Source organism: Carcharodon carcharias, chromosome 7 (genome assembly GCF_017639515.1).
Source record: "Carcharodon carcharias isolate sCarCar2 chromosome 7, sCarCar2.pri, whole genome shotgun sequence".
NCBI lineage: Eukaryota > Metazoa > Chordata > Chondrichthyes > Lamniformes > Lamnidae > Carcharodon > Carcharodon carcharias.
Genome location: NC_054473.1, coordinates 25,642,104 through 25,656,552, shown reverse-complemented (window position 1 = coordinate 25,656,552; position 14,449 = coordinate 25,642,104). Strand labels below are relative to the sequence as shown.

Sequence of the window (14,449 nt, the reverse complement as noted above, 5' to 3'; positions counted from 1 at the left end):
AACCTCTGAAAAGAAATTTGGAGGCACCCTCCTAGAAGTCCCGTCACAGTGCACACCCATATCCTCCACCAGCGCAGACACACACACCTCGTTGGGATCTAACTTTAGATTAGTCTTGGGGTCACAATCTGGTGAGCACATCGCACTGTCTGTTCCACAGCAGATGGCGGCAGGGAATTCCCAAGTGTCCGGCACTCAGAGGACTGCTGGAGGCACGAAATGTGCTGAGTGCGAGTCAGATGACGAGCCTCTGGACTTGGTCATGTCACAGTTGCTGGAGCTGCAAAGGCAAGCTCGGGAACATCAGGAAGGGATGTCTGCTGCACTCCTCAGATTGCAAGGCGCGATGGAGGAGTCCATCCCCCTTCAATCTGAGGTGATAGCACTGGCATGCCAACGCACTGAGGTCAACATGGGCAGGTTGGTGGCCGCCATGGAGACTTTGGTCCAGGACATTGCTCCTGCATTGCTGGGCTGGCTGAAATCCATCGCTGATGCCATAGTTGGCCTCAAACAGTGTGTATGCGAGAGCAGTGTGGGGCAGCTCAATCTCACTTCAGCTTCCACTTCTCCTCAAGGAGTCGGCCAGGGGCCATTGGGCACCAATGCAGAGGAGGATCAGCAGGTGCACACCATGGTGCATCCATCCAAGTGACTCCGGGAGTGTTCATCCCATTTGATCCAGTCTTCCTGTGACCTCAGCAGCTTCAGCTCCATAGGCTGAGGAGGGTGTCACTGTCGCACAGCAGGAATCTGAAAGCCCTCCGGAGAATGCACTGCCAAGGTCATTACAGACAGGATGTTGCAGTCAGCAGGCTGCCTCCACCTCCTCTGTGGATGTCCAGGGAGCACCAAGACGTAGCGGCAGGGTTAGGAAAGCTAAGAAGGATTAGTTGCACAGCCTGGGCACGGATGTTAATCACTTGTACATGCTGTCCTGTCCACTATTGTCAATAAACTCCCAGGAATGTCTCCGTGTGTATGGCTCCTTGTTCTGATGAGCAGCGTTCGTGTCACTCAGATGGGAAACCTTTCTGCACAAGATAAAGGCAGGTGTCTCAGTCCAGGGCCTCTTCCCTGTGCTCTGTGCAGCCTTCAGACCAAAGTGATGGTCCGGCTTCACACTCCCTGGACACATTACTGATGCCTGCACCTCAATGGTGCTCTTCATTGCTGCCAGAATGTAGTGGGCATTGTAGAATGTAGAGTTCCATCATTCTTTCTGTGTGCTCTCAGAACCTTTAAGGTGGGGCTGGCCCAGATCTCTTCAGCATTTGTGACCAGTGAAGGGGTCAGGTGCTAAAGGCAGACAAAGGATCAGATACTTCTAAAGTTTCATGGCTGCTTTTCTATGAAATGACCCTTATCACAGAGCACAAGCGAGCTGCCCTTGGCCAGAAAAGAGTCAGACATTTGCAGAGGCTATGTGAAGACCATGGAGTCTGCATGTTTTGATCATCCTGCTGCAATCGAATGACTATTAGGGCGTCTACTGCATCTTCATGACAGAAACATTATCACAGAGGTTATGTGGGCTGCCATGAGCCAGACTAGGTTCAAACATTCATAGATGCAACACAAGGATCTATGGAGTCTCCTCACTGCATGTCGTCATCATTCTCCACAAATCTAGCAGCTTTGAGGGCCTTCTGAGCTCGCCTGCCTCGTCTAGCCAGTGCGAGGGTCTCATCGCCGTCATCGTCACATTCAAGAACCTCCTCATCCTCATCCCCGTTGGCAACCTCCTCATTGGAGGAGACTTCCAGCTCTTCCATCTCCTCCTCAGCCTGCTCTCTTCCCCATTGCAGTGCAAGGTTGTAAAGGGTGCTGCAGACAACGACTATGCGTGGCACCCTTTGCAGATTATATTGCAAGGCTCCACGAGACCAGTCCAGGCACCAGAACCTCATTTTCAGCATCCAAATGGTTTGCTCCACCAAGTTGCGAGTTGCAACATGAGCCTCATTATAGCTTCGCTCTGCTGCAGTCTGAGGCCGCTGCACGGGTGTCATTAGCCACGCCCTCTGCAGGAAGCCCTTGTCCTTGTGGAGCCATTCATGCAGCTTCTGTGGACCCTGGAAGACTTCAGGGATCTGTGGCCGACTGAGAATGTAGGAATTGTGCACGCTCCCTGGAAACTGTGCGCACACCTGCAGGATGGGTTCGTGTGGTTGCACACCAACTGCACATTCAGTGAATGGAATCCCTTGCTGTTGATGAAGTTGAACGGGTGTTGCAACAGAAACCTGGGCCACGTGAATACAGTCGATGGCACCCTTCACCTGTGGGCAACCCGAGATCCGGACAAATCCAATCGCTCTTGCATCCTGGCTGTCCTGTGCCAAATGCACCAAGTTGTGTGCCCTTGCAAAGGTGGCATCCATGACCTTTTTTTTATTCATTCATGGATCGTGGGCTTCTCTGGCTAGGCCAGCATTTATTGCCCATCCCTAGTTGCCCTTGAGATGTGTCATGGATGCATTTGTGGGTGGAGGCTTGTGAGATTCCACAGAGGTCACTGTGGAGCCCTGAAAGGAGCCACTGGCATAGAAGTTGAGCACTGCTTTCATTTTCACAGCCAATGGCAGTGAAAAGGATGCCCTCCATGTTCCCGTGGCGCCAAATCTTGCAGCAGGTGGCAGATGTGATTGACCAGTTCCCTAGACATATGCAGTCTTTGGCGATACTAGTTTTCGGTCATTTGCAGGAATGAAAGGCAGTGTCTATAGATCCTGGGTGTTTCTAGGCACTGACCAGCAAAGGCTCACTGTGGCTCTTGGGCAGCGTGGGTGGGAGCCCCAGCCACCCCTTCTTCCAGAGGGTGCTGCTCTTCCCTCTGTGCAGCCAGGAGCCTCAGTCGCTGTCTCCTCCATCGTCTTTACTCTCTGTAGGCCATCAGGCATACAGCTAATTCACCAGGCTCCATGATCCTGATGTGTTCCTCCTGCAGGATGAAAGAGAGAGAGAGACATGTAGGTTAGCATGAGTGTATTAAGCACCTGTCCTGGTTTAAGTCTGAAGGCCCCTTAACGCTTTCCAGGCAGTGACGGCCACCACTTGGATGGCCCGAGGTTAATGCGCTGCATGGCTGCTGAGACCCCACCCGCCTCTCAGCTGATTAGCTCCAGCTTTGCTGCATGCTATGTTCTCAGCTCAGGCACAGGTATTCTCCTAACCCACACTGCAAGCTTGACCCATTGGGAAGACTGGTCCAAACTGGGATGCTGACATTGCAAGGGGCTGTGAGTGCCTCCACCAGTGACTGCTCTATGACCAGCTATAGCAAGGAGATTGTACAACGTTTGCAGTTGTACAACTGTTCTGTAGTCCACTAAAATGCTCATGACATTGCAGTCTGTGCCAAGGGCTGGGGGGCAGGGGTGGTGAAAAACTCTGGTACACTTGGTGGCACTTTGGTGCCTCTGCATTGCTTGAGTAGGCAGATAAGCTAGAAGACTGACTCCAGTCATATCAATGGCTGCGTTTGAACTGTCTCAGTTGCAGAAAAATGGTCACTTTATATAAGATGTCCCTAATGCTTGGCCACTTCCCTTGCCCACCCCACGCCCCACCCCGAATGCTTATATGCTATATTCAACTGCAAGGCAGCCCTTCTTCCCCACCCCCCGCCCCCACAAGTCGCCTCAACAGCAGGGCTGCCCTTGACCTTCCCCCAACACACCCCAAGCTTGAAGTCCAACAGGCGAACCTGGCAAGCGCTGCACGTCATTGCTGTGTACTCACCTCCGAGTTCCCCTCAAAGTGCAGCCCGCCAAGTGCATGCCTTTTATATGCTGCTGTGAAACACGTCAGCGTACTTTCCAGTTGACGTGGATGGATGACCTAGAAGGTTGGAGGTGACTATTCTGGTGGGCTGGCCTAAAAATGACATGCAGATGTATTACAATGAGGTTCCCAATGTCTGATGGCTGGAAACATGGCCGGCTGTTGGCGGGCTGAGTGAACAATCGCAAACTGGTTTCATGCCGTCATGAAACCAATTGTGCCATATTGTCTGCTCACGCCCGATGCCAACAGGCACGGAACATCCCCACCTAAAATTCACAGGGCGATAGTTCAAACTCTTTTGAAGGCTCATTTCCTAGTCTCACCGTCACTTTTACTTGGTTTGAAATTAAAAATCTTGGTTCTATTTTCCAAGTCATTGGAAAGTAAAAACTGGCATGGTGAAAAATCGGCTGCTCATTCTCTATGAGTCTGCATCATGTTGCTGACATAGATGAATTTCACCCCTTTTGTATTCTTTCTCCTAGCTGCAGGCAATATTTATGTGATACCTAAAATAGTTTTATATTTTATGCTACATCACTGGAAGTCTAAGAATAACTTAAGTACTTAAAACAGCTTAGCACAATACAAAGAACAGTTAATGAGGGCTCATGGGTAAAGAGCTCTTGTGATACATACTTTCATGGTAACTAAGGGAACAAGACATTTAACTTGGAAAGTCATGGGATGGTCAGCAAGTCAAGTTAAAACTAATGTTGGGAGTTGGTTTTGATATACTATAAATAAGATGGAACATAAATATGGTTGAAGTGGCGTAATATGAGTACCAGAGACATCAGCAGTGATACCTGCCATGATGTATTCACCTGTATCTACAGCCTCTTGTAATAACGATATGGATTTGGTTCCAAAATATCCAGGTCAGCATGGAGCCAGTTGCAGATCTAAGCCACCTGATGCAAAGACATCTGCAGCCCATGCAAGAATGTTATGTTACTTTTGTTTTTCTCTCTCTGTTCAGATTAGCATTGGGATCATGTGCAGTATCAGCTGATGTGCTGTTCACACATGTATCAAACAAATGACAGAAACACAGGTCATGATGCACTTTCACATTTACAAATGCAACACGGCAGGGCCATGTAGAGGGATCTTTGACACTAATTATGTGGCCCTCCTGCAGCCTTTTTCACGCCGATCATAATCGTGCAATTTAATTGCAATACAATGATTTGATGTGTGAAGGTCTTTGAAGATACCGGTTTACCAACATTTTTAAATATAAGTCACAGTTTGAATGTGTGTCCCACTGGAATCAATATGCATGAGAAGCAATGAAAGAGATATAAAGGCTTGACATGAGCCAGCAACAGAACACATAAGATTTGCAGCACTTTGTGGGGTGAACACATCTATCTGAAACATATTGTACTGTGTAGTCTTAAACTATGCTATCTTCTGTTATCCAATCCCAGATCCTGCAGGAAGTATGCATAGCATTCATTCTGGCTGCTCTCTTTTGCCAAGCATGCTGCGTTATTGTCCTCTGGAAAAGACGTCCTTGAGTACCTTACGGGAAAATTTCCTCAAGTGCATCCCTTTTAGCACCTCCACTTTAGCAGCCATGAGATGGGGAATTTGGTGCTATGCTATTCTGTTTCTTGTCTAGACATCATTTCCTACCTTCACGTTTATTTTCCAGTCATTTTTTTTGTCCATAAAGGCTGATATGTACTTTTATACTATATGCCAATTTACAATCTATTTCAACCAATTACTTGGTTGAAGGGACTGAATGTATGGTTGCTAAATTTGCTGATGACACAAAGATAGGTGGGTGAATAAGTTTTGAAGGGGTCATGAGGAGTCTGCAAAGGGATATGGATAGGTTAAGTGAGGGGGCAAAAATTTGGCAGATGGAACATAATCTGGGAAAATGTGGGAAAACTTGTCCACTTTGGCAGGAAGAATAGAAAAGCAGTTTATTATTTAAATGGAGATAGATCGTAGAACTCTGCGGCACAAAGGGATCTTGGTGTCCTTGTACGTGAATCACAAAATGTTAGTATGCAGGTCTGACAAGTGACTAGGAAGACAAGTGGAATGTTGACCTTTGTTGCAAGGGAAATTGAATATATAAGTATAAAGTTTTGCTACATTTGTACAGGACATTGATGAGACCACACCTGGGCCAGGATTTTCAGCTTGGCATGTGGGCGTACGCCTGACGTGACCAAGTGTGAAATAACGCATGATATTTTGGTCGGCTGGTGCGCGTGAGGGTCAGCAGTGTGCCTGCTGACAATTAAGAGGCCTTTTAAAGCCCTTAAGCTGGTGATTAAGTAGAATTTTTCGCTGCCCATACAACCTTATGGTTGGCGGCTGGGCGAACAGGCCAGGCGGCCTTTGCATTTTTTGCAAAACCTTATCCAGGGGCAGGATGAGATTTCCCAATAATGAATAAAAAAATATAATTTGTTGCAGATGATTTTGAGTGCTACTTCAATGTATACGACTACCTACTGTTCTCTTGCCGCTGGAGGTTTCAAAAGGGCTTCTGAAACTCATCGGGTGATTATTTGGGACACTTTATCAGGACTTCAGTAATACTCTTATCAACATTTAATCTGTAAGTTCTCTGAGGACTTCACTTAAAAGGGCTGAGCGCTATGTTACTCTACCTTTTTGGACATATTTCAGTTGTCACCAAGAGAAATGGAATCTTTTTCACTAGCCTTCTGCCGGGGGTCCCCCTTGGCCTGCAGGAGGAATGGGAGGACATGGGTCAAAGCAGAGCAGAATCAGCTACTGCAGGAGAGGGGGACCTATAGGATCGCACATAAGAACCTGCACGCCATGTCTTCTCAGCCCCTGAGTTATCCTGAAATGTGTCAATGTGTCAGCCACCAGAATACATATTCTAATCCATTAATATTTTGTCTAGTCTGTGCTTGAGTGGTAAATCTGCACTTGCCTGTTTTAGAACTCCCAGGCAAGTTCAAATTATGGTAATCAGTAATTAGGGCCAAATTTAGGACTAATTTAGAGTTTCAAAAAGAAGTGCCTTAATAGCACAGTGTTCGCTTAGCTCATTTGCATCCTTTCACCAAAATACTCCCCTATGTGATTTACCCCCATATGGAGACACTTTACCTTCATGTAGTTGCATCACTTTAAACATTGGCTGTAGCATTTTAAGGACTGCTGACTTGTGTAATTTCCTTTGGCACACTCAATACTAGTCAGAGCTTATCACAAGACTGTCATTAGGTCTGACTCCATAAAATCCTGGAAGTTGACTCCGATGAAAATCAGCAAAATTTGTTTTCATTGCAGAAAATATACCCTTGTATCCCCTGTGAAAGACAAAAAAATACCCAGCTAGGCTTCCTTCTCTTATCCAGCAACCATTACTGGAAGTGCATTGGATGTAGACAACTTTGGGTTTGGCTAAGATGTTTTGCATCATCATCCAAGCTTGCATCTTAAGCATGTTCACATATCAAACTACTACCAATGTACTTCAATTTGATTCACTGACTTTCAACAGTTCCACACTAAAGATATAACTCAAGTTAAAAATTGGAAACGCATAAATATTTCTGAAGGGTTAAAAAAAAAATGGTTACTTGTCAGAGTAGCTATGTCATAGTGGGAATGGGTATTAACTGGTGCCTGAATGATCAGTTTTAGGCACACTGCTATATCTAATTCATATTCATACCTTCGATTCAGAAATTCAATGCAAATGATAAAATTTGCCGAAGCTACCACATTAGGAAAAGGCAGAGAAATCAGAGGAGGTAGCCCAGAAATTACAGTGAGATACAGTGAATGGGCACAAAAGTTGCAGGTGAAATTTAATGCAAACAAGATGAGGGATTGTAGTTGGAAAGGAAAAATACGAAATACAAACCTAATTGTGTTAAAATGGCTTTGAAGTGGAAGAATTTGGCCTCTTCACAGACAGGACACTCAGTATGTCCAACCAATCCAGAGCAACAATCAGGCTAGTAAAAGACAGATTTGAGTCATCTATCAGGCAGTTCTTCACGCAATGCTTCCTGTATGGGCTCCCAAATCTGGTAAAATGCGAAACCTGTTGAATAATTTAAGAACAAATTGGATGCTGAAATGAAAAGTAAGTAGAGTGTATCTGGATGTTTAATTCAAAAGTGAGATTAATAGATGTTTGTTAGGCAGGGTACTAAGAGTTATGAAAACATAGCTGGTAAATACAATTACCAATTAGCTACAATTTAATTCAATGGTGGGAAAGACCCAAGGGGCTGAATATACCCATCCTGTTCCTGAGGATTGTTAACTGAGGTGGTCAAATAACCTTCCTCTTATGTTACTTTGAGAACATAAGAAATAGGAGTAGGGCATTCAGCCCCTCAAGCCTGCCTTGCCATTCAATAAAATCATGCCAGATCTGCCCCAGGTCTCAACTCCTCTTTCGTGCCAGCTCCTCATAGCCCTCAACTCCCCAGTATTTCTAAAATCCATCTCCTCTTTAAACACTTTCAGTGATCTAACCTCCACAACTCTCTGGGGTAGATAATTCCAGACATTCACTACCCTCTGAGAAAAAATTCCTTCACATCTCAGTTCTAAACAAGTGTCCTCTTACTCCGTAACTATATCCCCTAGTTCAAGATTCTCCCACTATTGGAAACATCTTCTCAACATCTACCCTGTCAAGCCCCCTCAGAATCTTGTACATTTCAATAAGATCACCCCTCATTCTTCTAAACTTTAATGAATAAAGGCCTAACCTGTTTAGCCATTCTTGATGTCAACCCCTCCATCCCAGGAATCAGCCTAGTGAATCTCTTTTGAACTGTATCCTTTGAGATGTATCCTTTCTTAAATAGGGGACCAAAACTGTATACAGTACTCCAGATGCAGCCTCACCAACACCCTGTACAGTTGTAACAAGACTTCCCTATTTTTAACCTCCAACCCCTTAGTAATAAAGGCCAAAATTCAATTTGCCTTCTTAATTACTTGCTGCACCTGCATGCTAAGTTTTTGTGTTAAACTGAAAACTAAAATAAAATGTTGAGTCCAGAAATAATCCCACTCAAATAATACATGGACAATCAGTCCATCCTATACTCAATTGTATTTTTGTTGCATGTGTAACAAACTAAAATAATTTGTACTAAGTTTATGTGCCTTCTTTTGAAATTTCTCATTTATTTTCAAAATCGCATCTAGGAGAAAAAAGCCCAATCAGTTGTACATTGTGAAAACAGGAAGATGAACCCAAGTAATATTTAGCATGTAACTCATGACTTATGTAAATAAATGTATAAATAATGATTAATCTATCAAATAAAATTAGAACACCTATCCTATCAGTGAAAAAACCTCTGTAAAGCTTCCATTAGAAACACAAACTGCAACTTTCCCATTACTTGTACTTCTGAAAAAAATAATTTTCCTCCTTCATAAACTTACTCTTGAATGCATCCATTGTAGGTACACTGCTTTTGTGTCATCTTGACTGATGTAGTTCATCCATTCCATGATACATGTAATTGTCAAACAGGAAAACTACCATGTATTTTGACACTGTATCTACTCCCAGGTAATCTGATATTGTAGGAATTTATAATTTTGTGACTTCACTAACTTGTTTTAAAAAAAACGCTTTTTAAAAATGGGACATTAGGTGGAACAAAGTACTTTATTATTTAGGAAAAAATGTACAGTACTGTTCCTAACATATCTAAATGAGAAACAAAAGGAACGTCAAAACTCAGTAAACTGTACCATACAATTGTTAAGTGGTCAACATATATTTTCTCTAAATTCAGAGATCACATTTATGGTGACCAGTAAAAAAATGCAATGTTTTTAAGTACCAATTCAAAGACTGTGTGGATGTTTTACAAAATCAGTTCATAGTCATTAAAAGACATCCTGAACACATCATATGGATTCATTTTTGATGTTTTATTACAAACAGCCATGGCTTATTTTTAAAATATAAATCTGTAAAACACAATTATCCACTGACTGTACATGTTTTTACAATATACAATCCAGGAATTTAATGTGGTGCAAAAACAGTTTTGCATATAGCCACTGGCCACATCAAACAAAGGTTTTGGCAGTCGCACTACTAAAAGTTAACTAGGGATTAACATTTCACTACATTATCAAAGGGGCCTGCATATTGTACAATAACAGTTGTATGTGTAAATGAATTATTAACTTGAAACAGTCATCATGTAACTCTTAGAGGGACTCGATCTGCCAATTCTAAATTCATCCTTGCAACTTATCATACTATCCAAGGGGGAGATGCCGCTGCTAGGTACATTTTCATAAAGAACGCAAATTGACCCATCTTCACCTATTCGGTAGGAAACCTCGAACGGGTCGACCCACAGAGTCAATTCACTTGGCAAAAGTTGAAAAAGTTGTTGGCTGCTGAGTCCGATGATGTTGGACGCCCTTGCTATCAGAGGATCCATTTTGTGGTTGATCCTAATGCATCGGTATCCTGACCCTTTGCAAGGCATGTGGGGGAACCAATGGTGTCTATAGTGTTCTGTCAAACAAAGACAACAAACGTTAGATTCAAATGACCTGCAAAATTCGCTCTGCTTTGCTCTCACAGTGGTGCTGTGTTGTGAAATCCGAATTCACCCAAGTGCGCTTTTTTCCATTTCTGTTAGGGAGGGTGGGATACATAGAGAGAAAAAATTCACAACACATGTCAAATATATAGATTTTCCCAGTTAGCCACAATTTCGATTCTCTGCACTCATTCGGCGTTAGTACATGATTTCCTTACCGTTGACCTGTTTCACATGGAGCTCGCCCCAGAAATAGTGATTTGAATGCTTCCCATTTTCAATACCAAACCTGCTCTCCCTCTCACCTGCTAAAGACTTCTCCAACGACTCGCTGAAATGTTGGAGCTGCTCGTCAGAAATAAGCCCTGTCGTCCGCAACAATCTGGTGATAAAGCCCACGGCAGTTGTGATTTCAGTTTTCATTTTGATCAACTCTACTCCAGGACTCATCGGCTGACCCAAAACATAAAACGATATTTCCTTTCTCTCTGAATCAGGGTTTTTTTTAAATTGTCGAAACTGAAAGCTCGACGTCGGAAACTTTTTTAAAAAAAAATATTTGGTACAAAACGGGGTTTTTAACTCGATTTTGATTACAGTTCACCAGATACTGGGCCCAAAACAAAACCCTACGGTCTTTTTTTCCCCCTTTTGTTCCGATCAAGACGACGGATTCGACTTTTCTGGGGTTTTTTCTGATCACAAAGGCATGCGGGGAGTCTCTTCGGTGTTTTTTTTTTGTTTTTCCTTTTTTTTTGTTGTGTTGGATTTGGCTAGAGGAAAAACATTGTTTTTTCGACCAGGTCGACGAAGGCTGTGAGGAGATGAAGAGACATCAACTACGACACAAGCCGCGGCCAATCTTCAGCAACACAAACCCCCCGCACCGAGAGCTGTAAACATCGCCAGCACTGCCCCTCTGTGACCTCACACACGACGCCTCACAGCCAATCGAATCACCAGGCTTACTAACGTCACAATAGATCATTTGCATGTCACGTACCGACACTTGGTTTTTGCTCTTCCCCCCCAACCCAGTCTCCGCCTCCTCCACCCCAGTCTCCGACCCTCCTCAGTCTCCGCCCCCTCTTCCAGTCAGGCAAAAGATGTACTGTACCAAGGCTTACCGCAACACACGAAATCTTCAGGCTTTGCTTAAGGGGGTTACCCCGTTTTTTTCTCCAAAAGCAGGATAGATAAAGGGGAACCAGTAGATGTAATATATTTGGATTTCCAAAAGGCGTTCGATAAGGTACTGCACTTAAGGCTACTTAACAAGATAAGAGCCCATGGGGGGGGGGGGGGGGGTGGTGGTTGGGGGGAGAGGTAGCATATTAGGCATGGGTAGAGGATTGGCCAACTAATAGAAGACAGAGAGTTGGGATAAGGGGGCATTTTCTGGATGGCAACTTGTAACTCATGGAGGGATCAGATCTGGGGGTCACAATTATTTACATTATATATATTAATGACTTGGATGAGGGAAGTAAATGTACTATCGCCAAGTTTGCGGATGACACAAAAATAGGTGGGAAGGCAAATGGTGAGGATGACACAAAGAGTCTGCAGAGGGATATAGACAGGTCAAGTGAGTGGGCAAAAACTTGGCAGATGGAATATAATGTGGGAAAATGTAAGGTTTTGCACTTTGGCAGGAACAATAGAGGAGCTGAATATTATTTACGTGGAGAAAGACTGTGGAAAGCCACAAAGAGGGATTTGCAGTTCTCATGCATGAATCACAAAAAGCTAGCCTACAATTTCAACAGGTAGTAGGTAAGGCAAATGGAATATTGGCCTTTATTTCAAAGGGAATGGAGTATAAAGATAGGGAAATCTTGCTAAAACTATACAAGGCACTAGTTAGACCACACATAGGATACTGTGAACTGTTTTGGTCTCCTTATCTAAGGAAAGATATACTGGCATTGGAGGCAGTCCAGAGAAGGTTCACTAAGTTGATCCCAGGCTTGGAGGGATTTTCTTATGAGAGGTTGAGTAGCTTGGGCCTGTACTCATTAGAGTTTATAAGAATGAGAGGCGACCTCTTTGAAACATACAAGATTCTTAGGGGGTTTGACAGGGTAGTTGCTGAGAGGTTGTTTCCCCTTGTGGGAGAATCTAGGACCAGAGGGCATAATCTCAGAGTAAGGGGTTGCCCAATTAAGACAGAGGTGAGGAGGAATTTCTTCTCTCAGAGGGTAGTCAATCTGTGGAACTTTTTACTGCAGAGGGCTGTAGAGGCTGGGTCACTAAGTACATTCAAGGCTGAGATAGACAGATTTTTAATCCGTCAGGGAATCAAGAGTTATGGGGAAAAGGCAGGAGTTGAGGATTATCAGATCAGCCATGATCTTATTGAATGGCGGAGCAGTCTCGATGGGCTGAATGGCCTACTTATGTTCCTATGTCTTATGGTCTTAAAAGAGTGGTAAAAGAAGAATGACAGGTTTCAGAAACTATGACAACATATTTTTTTAAAAACCCTTTGCCGTTTTATTTTCCAGGAACCTTATTCAAACTTTCATGTTTGCCTTAAATGTTTATTTGCTTTAGGCTTTTGGGGGTTCTCAAACAAACATCATAAATTGAAATTCCACCCTTCATATTTGAGATCCACTCACAATTACAGATATCTCCTGGAAATTCAGAATTCCTTGAACTGCTTTTCTCACTGCATCCTAAGATCCTCTTTCAAGAGCATGCACATCCTCGACGTCTCTTAAGATCTCATCTCAGTCTATCACAAAACTGTCCTGGTCCACAGATTCATTTAATCCTTAGACTCATTCAGTACTTGAAAAAAAACTTTCTATCTTGCTTTCAGGTGGAAAGGATCACAGGCTTCAACAACTGGGTTTCAGAATTAGAGCAGAAGCTGGCATCATTGTAGCGTATGTATGAGGTTGAGAGCTTTATGGATAGGTCATTTATATATGTAATCACTCCTCAGCTTAAGAATATGCAGGGAGAGAGGGAATGAGTGACCACCAGGCAGTCAAGAAGAAACAGGCAGGTAGTGCAGAGGTCCCCTGAGTGCATTCACTCCCCAACCAGAATTCAGTTCTGAACAGTGGTGGATTTAGAGTTAATGGGGTCCTGTGCGCAGCTTCATTATTGGGCACCCCCTCCCGCCTTGGGACCCGAAGTCAAGAAAATACACAAATTGATCAGTGCTTCTTCACTTGTAACAACATGCCTGTATGAATTATTGCCTTGTTGAAAGCGAAGCTTATCTTTTGTCTGAATGCAAGATGATAAATACTGTGAGGCGAGCAAACGTGGAACTTGCTGACAAGATGGAAGAATCAGCCAATGACATCACTGCAGCAGAGACAGTGCCAAGGCCAAATTGTTACAGAAAACTGTTACTACAAGAAATGCAATGATTTTTTCACAGTTTATTTTATACGTGCATTTTATGATCTACAAGGAAATAAAAACTATGTAGCTATGCATATAGAAGCATTTTGAATGGTCAAGCCACTTGTTAGATAATTTTAATTAAATGTTGTGAACAACCAGTACAGCTACAGGACGGGGTTGGAAAAAGTTATTAAAAGTGAGGAGACCAGTAGAGAGGTGGTAAGGGGCTAAGGGAGGAAATTCCAGAAAGTAAAGGACCCTGTCGACCAACCTCTGAATTTACATTACAAAAGTTGTCAGTACAACTCATGCCACTTAACTTAAATACACGAGATTCCCATATATTCCAATCAAAAGTTGTGTCTTCAAATGAATCCATTTCATTGACCTAATTCCATGAATTGTGATCGGGCAGAGTAGAATATTGAACATCGGAAAGGAGTAAAGTTAGCTTGACTGCAATTTCTGGTTATTAAATATCACTGAACAGGAATACGGCAGACCTTTAAATGAATTGATAAGATCTTTGATATAAGCAATTAAGGGCACTGACTAGTGATACAGATTTAAAAGTAATCTCAACGAGTGATCAGTGTTGCAGTTAGTTTTAAATCTGTAGTAGGAGCCAACACTAGTTTCCCAAAATGAAGAACCTTTTTTTTTAACTACTTGAAAATATACGTGTAAGAATTGCAAATACTTACCTTTGTTTTATTGAGAGCCTAGCGTTTCAGATATTA

General features: G+C 43.3%; 1 protein-coding gene and 1 long non-coding RNA gene across 2 annotated transcripts; both read right to left on the bottom strand.

Annotated features, from left to right (window-relative positions):
- Nucleotides 1-3,703: 3,703 nt before the first annotated feature.
- LOC121279689 lies at nt 3,704-7,843 on the bottom strand. Its single transcript, XR_005943473.1, has 3 exons — nt 7,667-7,843; nt 6,904-7,106; nt 3,704-3,879 (listed from the first exon to the last, which is right to left on the bottom strand). It is a non-coding gene; the product is annotated as an uncharacterized LOC121279689 (long non-coding RNA).
- Nucleotides 7,844-9,426: 1,583 nt separating this feature from the next.
- On the bottom strand, nt 9,427-11,276 carry si:dkey-42i9.4 (uncharacterized protein LOC492503 homolog). Its single transcript, XM_041192658.1, has 2 exons — nt 10,649-11,276; nt 9,427-10,315 (listed from the first exon to the last, which is right to left on the bottom strand). Exons 1-2 carry the CDS (start codon nt 10,791-10,793, stop codon nt 9,972-9,974), a joined length of 489 nt encoding a protein of 162 aa, XP_041048592.1. The 5' UTR covers nt 10,794-11,276; the 3' UTR covers nt 9,427-9,971.
- Between the last annotated feature and the right edge of the window lie 3,173 nt (nt 11,277-14,449).